Source organism: Sceloporus occidentalis, unplaced genomic scaffold (genome assembly GCF_023333645.1).
Source record: "Sceloporus occidentalis isolate IW3139 unplaced genomic scaffold, rSceOcc1.0.p SCAF_7, whole genome shotgun sequence".
Taxonomy (NCBI): Eukaryota; Metazoa; Chordata; class Lepidosauria; order Squamata; family Phrynosomatidae; genus Sceloporus; species Sceloporus occidentalis.
In genome coordinates this window covers 95,823,552-95,837,676 of record NW_028316987.1, presented here as the reverse complement: position 1 = coordinate 95,837,676, position 14,125 = coordinate 95,823,552, and the positions used below count along the sequence as shown (strand labels likewise).

Below are 14,125 nucleotides of genomic sequence, written 5' to 3'. Positions count from 1 at the left end.
CTAGTGTTTAAATCCATGCCCAGCCATGGAAACTCACTGGGTAGATCTTGGGTTAAGTCACACTTTTCCAACATTTTTAGAGGAAAGCAAAGGCAAACGGACTCTGAACAATCTTGTCAAGAGAACCGTATCATAGATTCACCTTAGGGTCACTGTGAGTAGGAAATAACTTGAAGGCACATAAGAACAAGCTGGAGAGCTGGGTATATTTAGCATGGAGAAGGGAAGGTTAAAAGGTGGCATAGTGGCCTTGTTTAAATATTTGAAAAGATGCCATAATGAGGATGGAGCAATCTTGTTTTCTGCTACTCCAGGGATTAGAACACGGAGCAATGGGCTCAAGCTAGAGAAAAAGAGATTCCACCTCAACATTAGGAAGAACTTCCAGACAATAAGAATTATGCTAGAGGCAGGGCACAATTACCCACTAAGCAAATGTGCCTCCCTGCCTGATGAGAAACTACTTCTAGAGATGGCAGCATTTAGTATTCAACAAGCTCAGCATGGCTTTCCCCTTTTCTTAAGGAACAGAAGCAATCTCAACCTGCTTCAGGTATACATGAATATGGGAAAAGCAGATCCGGTGTAGTGTAGAGGAAGCCCCAAGGGAAACCCAACTCCTTTCGTTCAGAAAGGTTCTAGATGGAGTTAGAGACTCTGTAGAAAGCAGGCTTGTTGCTCTCAAAAGCTGAACATACCACAAGTCCTTTATACACAATGAAGCTCCCAGGCTCCTTTTTACAGTGAGGTTCAAATCTTGAATCAATCCAGCAATGCACACCATAGAAACACAAAGTACAAGCCCTGCCTTAAACTTCAACATACATCTGAACATAAAAATACTGATATTTTGATAAAAGCCAAGACTGTACTACAATACTAGTACAGTGGGCCCTTGGTATATGCTGGGGTTTGGTTCCAGGATCTCCTGTGGATACCAGAATCCATGGATGCTCAAGTCCCATTATATACAACAGTATAATAAAATGACAAAATGACAAAATCAAGATTTACTTTTTGGAATTATTTTTTAAATATTATCAAGCTGTGGATGGTTGAATCTTTGGATGCTTATCCTGTGGATATAGAAGGCCAACTGTAGTACCCAGTTGATCCACTCACCTGGCAGCCACAGACAACCAGGCACTGCAGGCAGGTAAGTCAGTAGGCTGGCAGAAAAGTAAAGGGTCATTTCTAGACAGAAAGCAAGCTTTTTAAAACAAGCCTGACAAAAGGCTAGTAGCCTGTGGAGGAAGGGGCTTCTCCTCCTTTTCAGTTAACACAAAAATGCAGGCTAGTAACAAAATATTTTGCAGGCATGTAACTTTTGTACATTTTATCCACTACACTGCTTCACACATTGGATAATGCAAACATGACACTGCCCATTTATTCTCACTATGCTTAGGCAATTAATTTTGATCCACCGGGTGACAGGCTCTTTCAGCTTTTCAGTTGCACTGATAGCTACAATTAACAGTAAAGCAATAGTGGTATTTTCACAAGCTGCAGTGCAAGTGTTCTGTGATTATGCCAAAAAGACAGGATTGAAAATTAAGCGTATGGGGTAATTACAGTGATTCAAAGTGTCAGTGCAATACCAAACTCAAGTCACCATGCAATGTGAACTAGCTAGAACTACCTTAAGCCAACCAATGGCACAGAGTTTGAACCTATGGTAAGCAAAGGGAAGGCTACATCACATGCCTACTTTTTTTGCTCTTACTTACATTTCTGGGGTCTTAGACTTATTTTTCCCATTGAAGAATTCTGGAAGAGCACGGCGTTCAATAACGTGAATGCTATTACAAAACAGAAGACAATCAGTTTGTAACATACTCAGTTAATTGTGCTTCATAATCTAAAACAATATTATGGTTCAAATCTAATAATAATAATAATAATAATAAATATTTTTTTTATTTCTATCCTGCTTTTTGCCAGGCAATCAAAGTGGCGTACAACAAGTTAAAATACATCCATATATACATAATGCCCCCCCTTAAAACAAGATTAAACAGTATAAAATTAAAAACTACATACTAATTGCATCAGATTTAGACTATGCCACCTCTGCATCAGCATGCCATCAAAATACACTCTCTTTCTCATTCTCTCCCACACAAACCACTTATTTAGCCATCTAAACACAAGAACCTTTGGGACTGAAGCTCTTTGAGAATTCAACAGGATCTTGTAGCACCTTTGAGACTAACTGTAAAAGACGCTGGTGACATGAGTTTCCTATCTGTGGAAGTAGACGCAAGCCTATGAAAGCTCATGCTACCAATTTATCTCTTTCAGTTAGTCTCAAAGGTACTACATACTTTGCATACTGATTTTCCAGAGTAACATGCTATATCTTTGAATTCTTTAAGAATGGTTTAACTTTATTATTAAATAAAACCTGCCATCGGCCTAGTCTAAAAGCAGAACAAATTACAAAATTAAAAGATATCTTAAAATAATTCTGATCATTAAATTATTAAAACAATAAAGATTAGAAACTTAATATGCTTATGATTTCTAATGGATACCATATTCCTATTGTGGCAAATCTATGGCACACATGCCAGAGATGGCACGTGAAGCCATTTTTGTAGCACACGGAAAGCAGGGAAGATGAGGAGCAGGCACACACCTGTTCCTTCTCCTTCCCGGCCGTCCTGGGCCTTCAACTGCCTCCCCTAAAATTACACATTAAAATATTATAACCTTAGAAATATGGGACATCATGATGTTTAGAGATAAATTTTCATTCTTCAGCACATGCATCTCAAATATGCAGATTTTGATCTTTTAGCTCAGCTTCCAATTCCTTTAACAAACTGAGCAGTATGCCACAATGCTGTATTCTGGATATAATCCCTTTGCCATCAATTGAATTATGAAATGGATTTTCCATTCCTGAGACTTATCAAAATGCTAGTTCATTTAAAAAAAAAGATTAGGATGAAAATAAGTGAACAGTGCATGTTTTCTTCAACATATTAAGCAGTCTCTGTGAATAACCACTGTTAATTGAAGCTCAGATTTTGAAGACCTTCCAATACAATCTGCTTTGCAACCTCAGTTCCCTTTTTCGAATCAAAGAGACCTCAGGCATTTCTCCTGATGTTGGCCAAAGTCAAAAGCATGGTGTATTAGGAACATTCTTGTTTGAGGGAGGTATTTTTAAACTAGAGTTTGTAAGGAAACAAAAGTCCTGCTGGATCAAAGCAAAGGCCCTTCTAGCTCAGTGCCTCAACTGGTCATCAACTGCCCTATTCAGATCTTGCAAACTCAAGGCAGCTGTGGCTGCCTGATTCAATTGATCCACCATCAGGGCTACCTCTCTCTCTTTCTATTGCCTTCCACTTTGTCACCCATTATTATCTTTCTCAATCAGTCAAGTCTTTTCATGATATGTCCAAACTACAAATGAAAGATCCAAGATGTTTCATTTCCTGTGTATTTTCCTGAATCCCAAATCCCAATGAAATAACATGAGAAGAGTCAGTAGTGTCACTAGTGGAATGTGGAATGCACCGGGCAACACCCCAGAAGAGGGGAGACACCCAGCCAAATGCACCCCCTCCCTTCCCTATGCCAGTTTATTCATGAGTAAAATGGCACACAGCACAAAGTTGAGGGGGCATGCCCTTTTGACTCCTCACCTGGAAGCCCTGCACCCTACACTGGGTGACACCCCATGCAGTAACACCACTGGACAGAGTTCCTTTTGCAGACAGAGCTCTCTGCCTAACTGTCTTGTGATCTACATCTTTACAAGTTCAGGAGAAAACTAACTTTAAGGAGAGTATTCTCTCAGAGGCTCAGAAACAAGACATGAAGGAAATAGAACCTTCCTATTTGTGTTTCTCAGCAACAATGATTGACCGTGGGCCAGAGTGGGAGCCTAGAGGGAGTATACGTCCCGTAGCTCTTGTAGTAGTAGTGCCTGAGAGAATTAGCTTCCATGAATTTGTCCAACTCCCTACCAGGTCAAATTCTGCAAGCTGACAATAGACTATGTGAGAAAGTACTTCCTTTCATCGTTTGCCAACCTGCTAATCAGCTTCCTTGGATGACCCCAAAGGTCCTTCTTTTGGGACATAGAATACAGTTCTTTGACTATCACCTGCAAATAGTCTAGAAACTATTTGCAGGGTGGATAGAAGTGGGTAATTTTTAAACTGGGTGCTTTAAAAAGGCAAATACTACATGGGTAGCTAACCTGAATGTTATGTTTTACTTCTAACAGTTTTTATCTGAACTAAATCAGTGTTTTATACAAGAAAGAACAGCTTGGTTCAAACTCCATATTAAACCACAGTTTATCGTGATGGGTATGAGCCTAGTTTCTCTCAGACCTGTGCAATCTTTCTCAGTATCGACTGCCTGAGTATCCTCAAACTCACAAGCTTTTTGATCTGTTTTTGCCAGACCTTATCTTGCCTGAACTGACAACCATCATTTACTGCTTTCTTTGAAACAAGCCAGCTTACACCGCAAATTATGAAGTTGCCTTACAAACCACAGACAAACCAAAAATAAAAATAACCAGAATTTAGGATTTGCATGACAAATTAGAGAGTGGGTAACAAATTAGAAAGCTAGAGCTTTTGAAGACATGGATGGGAAAGGGCACCCAAGGCTCAATGAATCTTGTTCCTGTCATGATAAACCAGAGTTTAGCACCTTAGCGCAATGAAGTAATGCTTCCATTGGGTTAAAAGATGTGACTCAAAATTATTTTTAAAATTTAAATATACAAATCTGTTAATATGTAGCCCAATATACTTCCCCCCAGAAAAATGAAAGTACCTTGTCTATGAAAAATCTATGAAATTTGCAGGGTTCCCATAAGTCGACAGGCAATCTAAAAGCACACACACACACGCACTCACACAGCTGAATTAGCAGGGTTAATAGCCCAAGTGTCAAGGAACACCTACACATTCTCTTCTCATGCAGGAATGGGAAATCTAGCATGTTATGCCTGACTTACTTAAACACAGTACTGAACATTTAAAAGACCCACTGTTTTAACTGAGGACAAGTGAGTAGACATGGATGTAAAAATTCCTTCTCCTTTCTGGCAGCAAAATGATGCAAGTCTCAGAACAGCAATTATGCCAGCCCAATTTGCATTCCATTTGAGGGTTGTGTCTCGCCTGGTTACAAGCACCTAAGCATGCTTTGGATACAAAAACGTTCTCCTCAGACAGCTATTAGAATATCCGTATATGGCAGAGCATACTTCAGGCCCAGAGGAAGCAGACATAATGTTATTTGTCTACCTAAAGCTGTGCGAAGGCACCAAGGCAAGTCCCATGGCACAGAGGAAGCAAGAATGCTGACCAGAAATGTTGGTGAGCATTCAGTGTACACCAAACATTTTCTGGGAAGAAATCAGTGCTAAACAAACATATTGAGTTGGCTGTTCCACGGTACCATGTTGCATGGCTTCCTATGATATCTTTCACTGCAGAGTGAAGGACTATTCCAGGGGTGGACAACTGGGTCCAGGGCTATTTTTTACACCTTGTGGCAGCTCTCGGGTGCACGTTATTGGCTGATAATGAAATCCAGATGCAAGCAGAATTTGAGCTTCCAGGGTTTCTTGGCTTGTTTAGAGCTGATTTTCTACATTTAAACTAAGGAGCATTCTCCAGATAGCCATTAGACCAAGGGGTGGGGGGTACTTTTGGTATATAGGACCACACCAAATGGGATTTCGGACAATTTTCTGGTGAGTTTTCATCTGAAACTCCCTCTCCCCCAAAGACTTGGGGGTGCCACATTTCCCCGTTCTATGACCTTCAAAATGCTTCCATGCATAGGAGAATTAACTAACTTAAGAAACTACACTCTCTGATTCTATGACTTACAGTCTGATCCGTGATACATATTCAACAATGGAGCAGGGTATGGATTGGGAAGACATGCCCACTTACTCAGGCCCGACTACCAAATATACTGCATCAGTCTAGGGAGGCAGAAACTAGAGGACTGTTTAATCCTATTATCCAGCCCTGCCTTTTACAGAATCCAGCCTAAGGGGTGAAGGAGGGCATGATGGCTCCTCTACTCCCAGGTGGGACCAAACACAGAGCCTCCACCACCAAAAGAGGATTGTGGAACTCGAGGCCCATTTTGTGTGTAGCCTGCAAGCTTCTTCTGCTGCTAAGAAGATTTTCAAAGGCTGGAAAGTTGTCACTTGGAACTGGGTTGAATCTACTGCATGAGATTGTGCACTGAATACCTGGTGGGGAAGTGTCCAAACTGGAAAAAACTGCTTGTATTGTCTGGTCCAACCATCATCCCCCAAACATCTCTAGTCTTGGCTCGCCCCTAGCACGTAGATACCCAAGATTCTCTCAACATTAAATTTGGCCACTCAACCAATAAAAGTTCCCCAATTTCTAAAATATGAATGGGAAAGCATGGGTCACAAAAAACCTGCTTCAGCCCACAACCTGTTCACTTTTCCCCATGCAGCAATATTGCATTCTAAAAAGCTGCCAACGGAAGCAATGGAAACTCCAGCCTGGTCTAACTCCACATGGGATGGGAGGAGGAACTGTTTAGATCACAGCTTTGGAGGGAAGGTTCACCTCCAATTCTCTGTGCATTGCAAGCTTGACAAAATCCTACTGCCAATCTCCAACTGCAGTCAGTAAGATACTTTCCCCCCTAAGCCTAACTGTCATGTGTGTAAGCTGTATGTGTGGAAATGTGTATGAACTGGTATTTTCAAAGGGTATTTGAAAAGTTGCTCTGATCAATGTTTGCTGTGGCCTGGCCCATCAAAGCATCCCTAGAGCACCGCTGTCTGAAACATATGCAAAACTTACAAATACCCAGAGTCCAGACATTTTATAAATTATCTAAATAGCCTGCTCTACTTATGAATAGTGCCCTTCCAGACAGGAAGCTGGTAATCCTGGCCTCTCTCTCTATAATGTAAACAAACTGCAGTCCTCCAGTCCACCTCCCCCTAAAGTGACCCTCTTGGTGTGTTTTCTTGGCAAGATTTATTTAAAAGGGGAGTTGCCATTGGTTTCGTCTGAGGCAGAGAGTGGAATAAGGTCCATCAGTGAGCTACCATGGTTGAGTAGGGATTCAGGACTCGGTCTCCTGGGATCCTAGTCCAATATCCAAACCACTACACAAAACTGCTTCCCTAAAGGATGAACTACAAAACAGCAATAGGTAGGATACAAGCGCCAGAGCTATACTATCAACAGGAAAACAAAGAAATAAAAATAGCCTGGGACACAAGCTCTGAGTACTGCCTTAAACTGAATACTAAAGACAGTGGTACACTTGAAAGCTACAACCTTTCAACCCACTGGGTAACCTTGGGAAAGTCACACTCTCTCACCCTCTGAAGATAGCAGTGGTAAACCCCCTCTGAAGAAACTTGCGAAGAAAACCCTGTGATAGGTTCACCTTATGGTTACCATAAGTCAAAAATGACTTGAAAGTGAAAGGACAGGCCCAACGCCATCGGGCCCGGCCTCAATTAAGAAAAAGAGCCCTCCCTCCGGTCCATCTGCCTTGGTCCAGGCCTCAGAAGGAGAGAAGAATGCTGGACCTGATCCCCCCCCACCATTCCCTTCTCCTTTTGTGTCGTGTCTTTTTAGATTGTAAGCCCGAGGGCAGGGAACCGTCTATTATCCCCTACTATTATTATTATTATTATTATTATTATTATTATTATTATTGAAAGACAAACAACAAGAAGAAGTAGAACTCTAATTCTATCTTCATTATATTCATGCTCATTTCACATTTATTTACACTCTTGATTCTGATTACTGCGGGGAGATTACATTTCCTTCACCACAAGTAAAGGCCAGCTGTCTGTCATGCTTCTGCATTCACAAACTACCCAGTGTTTGTGTTTAAAACCTAGTGTTTTAAAGACAGGCCAACTAACGTTGTGTCCAGAAATGCTTGTAACCGATATTGCAACTGTTTGTAGGCATTTCAAATGAAAAACACCACCCACAAGTCTCAAAGACAGCAACCCCTAGATTAAGTTAGCATTTGGTCCTTGGGGGTACATCATGGGGGAACAGCTTCAGAAAATTACAGCATTAACTTTCAGGCAGGCTCATGGGAAAGAAACAGCCACACAGAGCATTCTCTGGACTTGTGACCTTGTTAAGATGAACTTGTTGAGCTCCGCTCTCTGTAACATACCAATTATAGTCAAACCAAGATGCATAGCTGGGGATAATAATGTGATTCGTCTGTTCTGTAACATTGTCTTCTCCTGTGTCTATTGAGCGGCTCTGGTCACCTTTGTTGGGATCTTCATCTTCCTGCAGGAAGAAAAACAGTTACTTTGGAATTGAGCAAATGGATGAAGATGGCACAAAACTGGAAAAATGATGACCCTGACCTTAAGTTAACAATGCAGTGCAATTTGTGTAACAAGACTGAACTAGCTCTTGAAACCACCTGCCCTTGAGGCATGATCAACTTGAGGGGTACTCCTAGAAATGTCTCCTCCAACCAGCACTGGTCTGTATGCTGGTGATATTACATTATGGGGTTAATATGGCAATGGGCTGGAACTCTTCCTATGATAAATCAATGGAATAACATAGCTAAGATAAAACATTTACAAACTACTTCCATAACTACACTGACACACAAAGAACAGCAGGAAGTAACTCTCAGCTTTATAGTTTTTGTGGGTTTCCTGGGCTATGTGGTCATGTTCTAGAAGAGTTTCTTCCTGAAGTTTCGTCAACATCTGTGGCTGGCATCTTCAGAGAAGATAAACCTGGTAAGTGACTTCTCTGAAGATGCCAGCCACAGATGCTGGCAAAACGTCAGGAAGAAACTCTTCTAGAACATGGCCACATAGCCCCCAAAACCCACAGAAATCTATGGATGCCGGCCATGAAAGCCTTCAATAACTCTCAGTTTTTTTAATATTCAGCACCTCTGCATCCATTACTCAACTCTTTCTTTGCTGTTCAGTGGCATATGCATCTGGTTACTGACAACACAAGCAAAGGCTTCTCTATTTTTTAATTAGAGACAGCCTGATGAAGAGTAATCAATTGTGTAAAGGCTCTGACTAAGCAGTTACCTCCTCCAGCCAACAGATACTTCATCAATGAAATAATTATAAGGTGCAATTTTGTTTTCATTCCTATACCTGAAACAATGCTTCTTGTTCATAACGATATTTCTGGATTATTTTTTTGTACCTCTGATCACAGCTCATAGTCAACTTAGTGTAGTGCTTTGCATATTGAACTAGGACGCCAAATCCCCACTCAGCCATAGAAACCCAATGGGTGACCTTGGACAACACACTCTCTCAGCCTCAGAGGAAAGCAAAGCCAAATCGTCTCTGGACAAATCTTGTCATGAAAACAAGATGACACATTGGCTTTAGGGATGCCAGAAACGTCAGAAACAATGTGAAATCCCGCAGCAACAAGCACCACCTCTGATCCACTAGTGCTCTGGTTAAGCTTTAGGTAAGAAGTGGTAGGTACTGCTTTTCATTCAAGTAAACTAGGCATGCATGCTCTAGTCACTTCTAATGTCATCTCAAACTTTCACTGGTTTGAGGGAAATTCAAGAATGGGGGGGGGGGGGGTTGCTCCTTATTTGGAAACTAGTCTTTCCAATCTCTATCACAATTTCATGGTAAAAATGTAATTCACCTAGAAACCTAGGCTATTGAAAGGAATATCTATGGCAGGGGTAGGCAACCTTTTTGAGCCGGGGGCCTGGTTGCTGTCCCTCAGACAACTGGGGGGCCAAAGCCAAAAAATAAATAATTAAATAAAAAATTTTAGAATTTAAATAAATAAATAAACCGGGACAAATGTAGGACATTTTCAAATGGTGGACACTTTTTTTAAAAAAGTGGAAGACACGTGAAAAAATTTGCTGATTTTTTTAAAAATGTTAATATAAATGCATGTTTCTGAGGCTTCTATAGACAATTGCCCATGCGCGCGAGAGGCCAAAGGCAATCGGCGGCACTACCAGGCTGGGGCCGGTCCCAAGACCTCGCCGAGCCGCAGGTTGCCTACCCCTGATCTATGGTGTGGCATCATTGTGAAGTAACCAGCCCACTTTCCTTCTCCCTATTTCAATGGTCCATTCCAAGTTTATACATCAAATAATAATAATAATAATAATTTTTATTTCTACCCCGCCTTTCCATAAAAAATGATCAAGGCGGCTTACAAAAGTTAAAAACATTACAATACAAGATAAAACAAAACAATATGAAGTTAAAAACATAGCTACAAGAGATAAGAACAGGAATCAATAAATTACATATATCAAGGCAAGAAAGGGAAAAATCAATTTACAATGATCCGGGGTCAAAAAAGGAAGGGGACAGGGGCAGAGAAAACAATTAACTAAGGTGGGAAAGCCAACCGAAATAAATGGGTTTTTAGATTTTTCTTAAAAGAAGCCAATGAAGCGGCGGAGCGGAGCTCTACAGGGAGCTTATTCCAAAGGGAAGGGGCAGCGATGGCAAAAGCCCTCTGTGAGGTCCTCACAAAGTGTGACCTAGGGACCTCCAACAGATTTGTCCCGGATGTACGAAGAGTGCGGGGCGGATTATATGGGGAGAGGCGGTCCTCCAAGTACCCTGGGCCCAAGCCATTTAGGGCTTTATAGGTCAAAACCAACACCTTGTATTGAGCTCGGAAGCAAATGGGCAGCCAGTGAAGATCTTTTAAAATAGGTGTTATGTGGTCCGACCTGGAACTGCCAGCGACCAACCTAGCTGCCATATTCTGCACCATCTGTAGCTTCCGTGTTTGGTACAAGGGTTGCCCCATGTAGAGCGCATTGCAGAAATCCAATCGAGAGGTTACCAAAGCATGTACAACAGTTTCAAGGTCCCCGCGGTTCAGGTAGGGACGCAGCTGGCGTATCAGCCGAAGCTGATAACAAGCACTCTTGACCGTCGCATCCACCTGAGATGTTAGCTGGAGCGACGAATCAAGAAGCACTCCCAAGCTGCGCACCGAGTCCTTCAAGGGGAGCGTGACCCCATTCAGGACCGGGTGACAGATCTCACCACCCGAAACTGGGGAACCTATCACCAGTACTTCCGTTTTCCCTGGATTCACACTGAGTTTGTTCTCCCTCATCCAGCCCATTACCGACGCCAAGCAGGCATCTAGAGGAGAGATGCCGTCCTTAGTTACTGCATCAGTCGGAGACACAGAGAAGACTATTTGGGTGTCATCAGCGTACTGATAACACCGCACCCCATGTCTCCGGATGATCTCTCCCAGCGGTTTCATGTAAATGTTGAATAGCATAGGGGACAAAATCGCTCCCTGAGGGACACCAGATGTAAGGGCCCTCTTATCGGAGCGACAGTCCCCCAGCTCCACCATCTGGAATCTGCCCGAGAGATAGGACCGGAACCACTGCAAAGCAGTGCCCCCGATACCCAACTCTCTCAGGCATTCCAGAAGGATACCATGGTTGATGGTATCGAAAGCCGCTGAGATGTCCAAAAGCACCAACAGGGACACGCTACCCCTGTCCATGCCCAGACGGAGATCATCAACTAAGGCGACCATGGCAGTCTCAACTCCATAGCCTGCCCGGAAGCCGGTTTGAAATGGGTCCAGAAAATCGGTGTCATCCAAGATCGATTGAAGCTGAAGAGCGACTGCTCTCTCGACTGCTCTCTCACCTTCCCCCCAAAAGGCAGCAGCGAGATGGGCCGATAATTGTTGTGAATCAGGGGGTCTAAGGAGGGCTTTTTTAGCAGGGGTTTAACCACTGCTAATTTTAATTTGGATGGAAACAAGCCCTCTCTTAGAGATGTATTAATGATGAGATGCAGAAGTGTTAACACTGTATCTCCCCCCTGAGCTGCCAGCCATGAGGGACAGGGATCAAGGGAGCAGGTCGTCTTCCTAACGCTTCGAAGGATCTTGTCCACTTCCTCGGTACTAACAAACTCAAAGTGATCCAGTATAACAGGGGCCACAGACGCTTTGGACACCTCTCCTACAGGATCTGCATGAATACTGGCGTCGAGATCAGCCCTTATCCGAGAGATTTTATCCGCAAAGAAGTTGTTAAAATCGTCACAGTAGGCTTTAGATGACTCCAAGATAGGGCTCAGGGAGGGAGGGAGCCGAGTTAGCTCCCTCACAACCCTGAACAGCTCTGCTGGACGCGACTCTGCGGACGCAATACGTGCAGCATAGAACGAATTCTTCGCTGCACCTATTGCCACTCCGTAAGCTTTCAAATGAGAGCGAAGGAGTGTCCTGTCGTATAAGCGTTGATGTCTTCGCCAGTAGCGCTCTAGTCGTTGCACAGCCCGCTTCCTTTCCCCGAGATCTTCGGTATACCAGGGTTGTTTATTGGAAGCAGGCCGGGAAGGACGCTTGGGAGCGATACTGTATATAGCCCTGGAAAGATTACTATCCCAGATGTTGGTCAGAGCATCAACAGAATCGCCGTCAGTACCAGTCGTATATCCCTCTAGGGCTTCTTGGAACCTTATGGGTTCCATCAGCCTTCGAGGGTGGACCATCCTAATAGGTCCGCCACCCCCAGGGGGGATGAAGGTAGAAGCCTTGATTCGAGCCTCAACCAGGAAGTGATCCGTCCATGACAGGGGAGAGATATTAGAAATCTCTACCCACGGAGCCTCCAAATAAGCTTCCTGAGAGACATAGGAACTCTTCATAAGGTAGCCAAAGTAAAAGAATTTTTTCCCATTACCACTGGGTGAGTTGCCTTTCTGAGAATGTTTGCAAAGCTACACAAATACTAAGCATCTTTATGGCGCCACAGCTTCATATCATTGGGTAAAACCTAAGTGCTTTGGTTTTCAAAACTAAATTATTTCTTTATTTATAGTATTTATACCCTGCTGTTCAGCTAGAAAGGCTCTCAGAAAATAAAATAAAAATACAAAACAACTGTCAGTTAGAAAATTAGTACTTCACAATTTGCTGTTATGTGCCTTTGAGTAGTTTCTGACTTATGGCGACCTTAAGTTGAACGTATCATGGGGGTTTCTTGGCAAAAAGATTTGTTCCGGATAGTTTCCTTTGCCTTCCTGTGAGACTGAAAGAGGGTAACCAAGGTGTAACCACAAGGTGACCCAGTGGATTTCCATGGTTGAGGTGGGATTCCAACCCTGGTTGCCAAGGTCATAGATCACCACTCAAACCACCACACCACCATGGCTCTTGATTATGGTTCTTTTCCAAATCATGTTTTTTTCTAAATGAAGAGCAGGCTGTTGTTACCTTTCCTCCTGTAACCATTGTCTCCTCATCCTGTTCATCTGAAAGACAAGAATGGAGAGACAAATTCAAACCACCTGTACCACTAATAACCCCGTTCAACTATTATTCCTATATATGTGGCCTGCACAAAGAGGTAACATCCAGATGCTTTGCCTCTTCCTGGTCAGCCAGCATTCTGTGACTACTAAGCATGGCCAGATCAGTACTTACTGGGCTGCTGTGAGAGCAACAGCACTCATAATTTAGAATTCAGAAACAGAAAGAACTACAGAACTTCAGCAAAACATTGTTTTGAACAGTGATACCAGGGAAGACAAAACTGTACACAAGCTTTATTATAGCTGAGTCTAACTCTGATACTCTAGAGGGTAAGATCTGAACCAATGGATTCGAATCAAAAGAAAGGGTATTCCAACTAAATGGTAGAAAGAACTTCCTGATATTAAGAGCTGTTCAATACTGAAGAACGGACTACCTTGGAAGGTGGTGAGCTCTCCTTTACTTTAGGTTTTTTAAAAAGGAAATTTAGATGTAAATCAAGCCCTGTTAGGAATAGCTTATGGAGAAGGGTATGCTTAGTTTGGAGTAGGCAAAATGGAGAGATAATATGATAGTCATCTTTAAATATCTGAAAAGATGTCACATAGAAGAGGGAACAGCTTGTTTTCTGCTCTCCAGAGATCAGGCCATGAATCAGTTTACTCAAATTACAAGGAAAAACAATCCCACCTAAATATCTGGCAGAAACTACTGATGGTAAGAGCTGTTTAACAATGGAATAGACTGCCTACATTCCATTTAGATTACTGCAAAAATACATCCTACATGGGGCTGCCTTTGGAAAATGTGTGGAA

The 14,125-nt window shown here is 42.5% G+C and overlaps 1 protein-coding gene across 1 annotated transcript in view; it reads right to left on the bottom strand.

The window, feature by feature from the left end:
• The window catches only part of SMARCC1 (SWI/SNF related BAF chromatin remodeling complex subunit C1), a 120,136-nt gene that overhangs the window by 76,952 nt on the left and 29,059 nt on the right, over positions 1 to 14,125 (bottom strand). The window contains exons 13-15 of the mRNA XM_089533830.1: positions 13,272 to 13,309; positions 8,194 to 8,315; positions 1,731 to 1,802 (exon numbers count right to left, since the gene is read on the bottom strand). Of these exons, the coding sequence (XP_089389956.1) occupies positions 1,731 to 1,802; positions 8,194 to 8,315; positions 13,272 to 13,309 (232 nt within the window). The remainder of the gene's footprint in view (positions 1 to 1,730; positions 1,803 to 8,193; positions 8,316 to 13,271; positions 13,310 to 14,125) is intronic.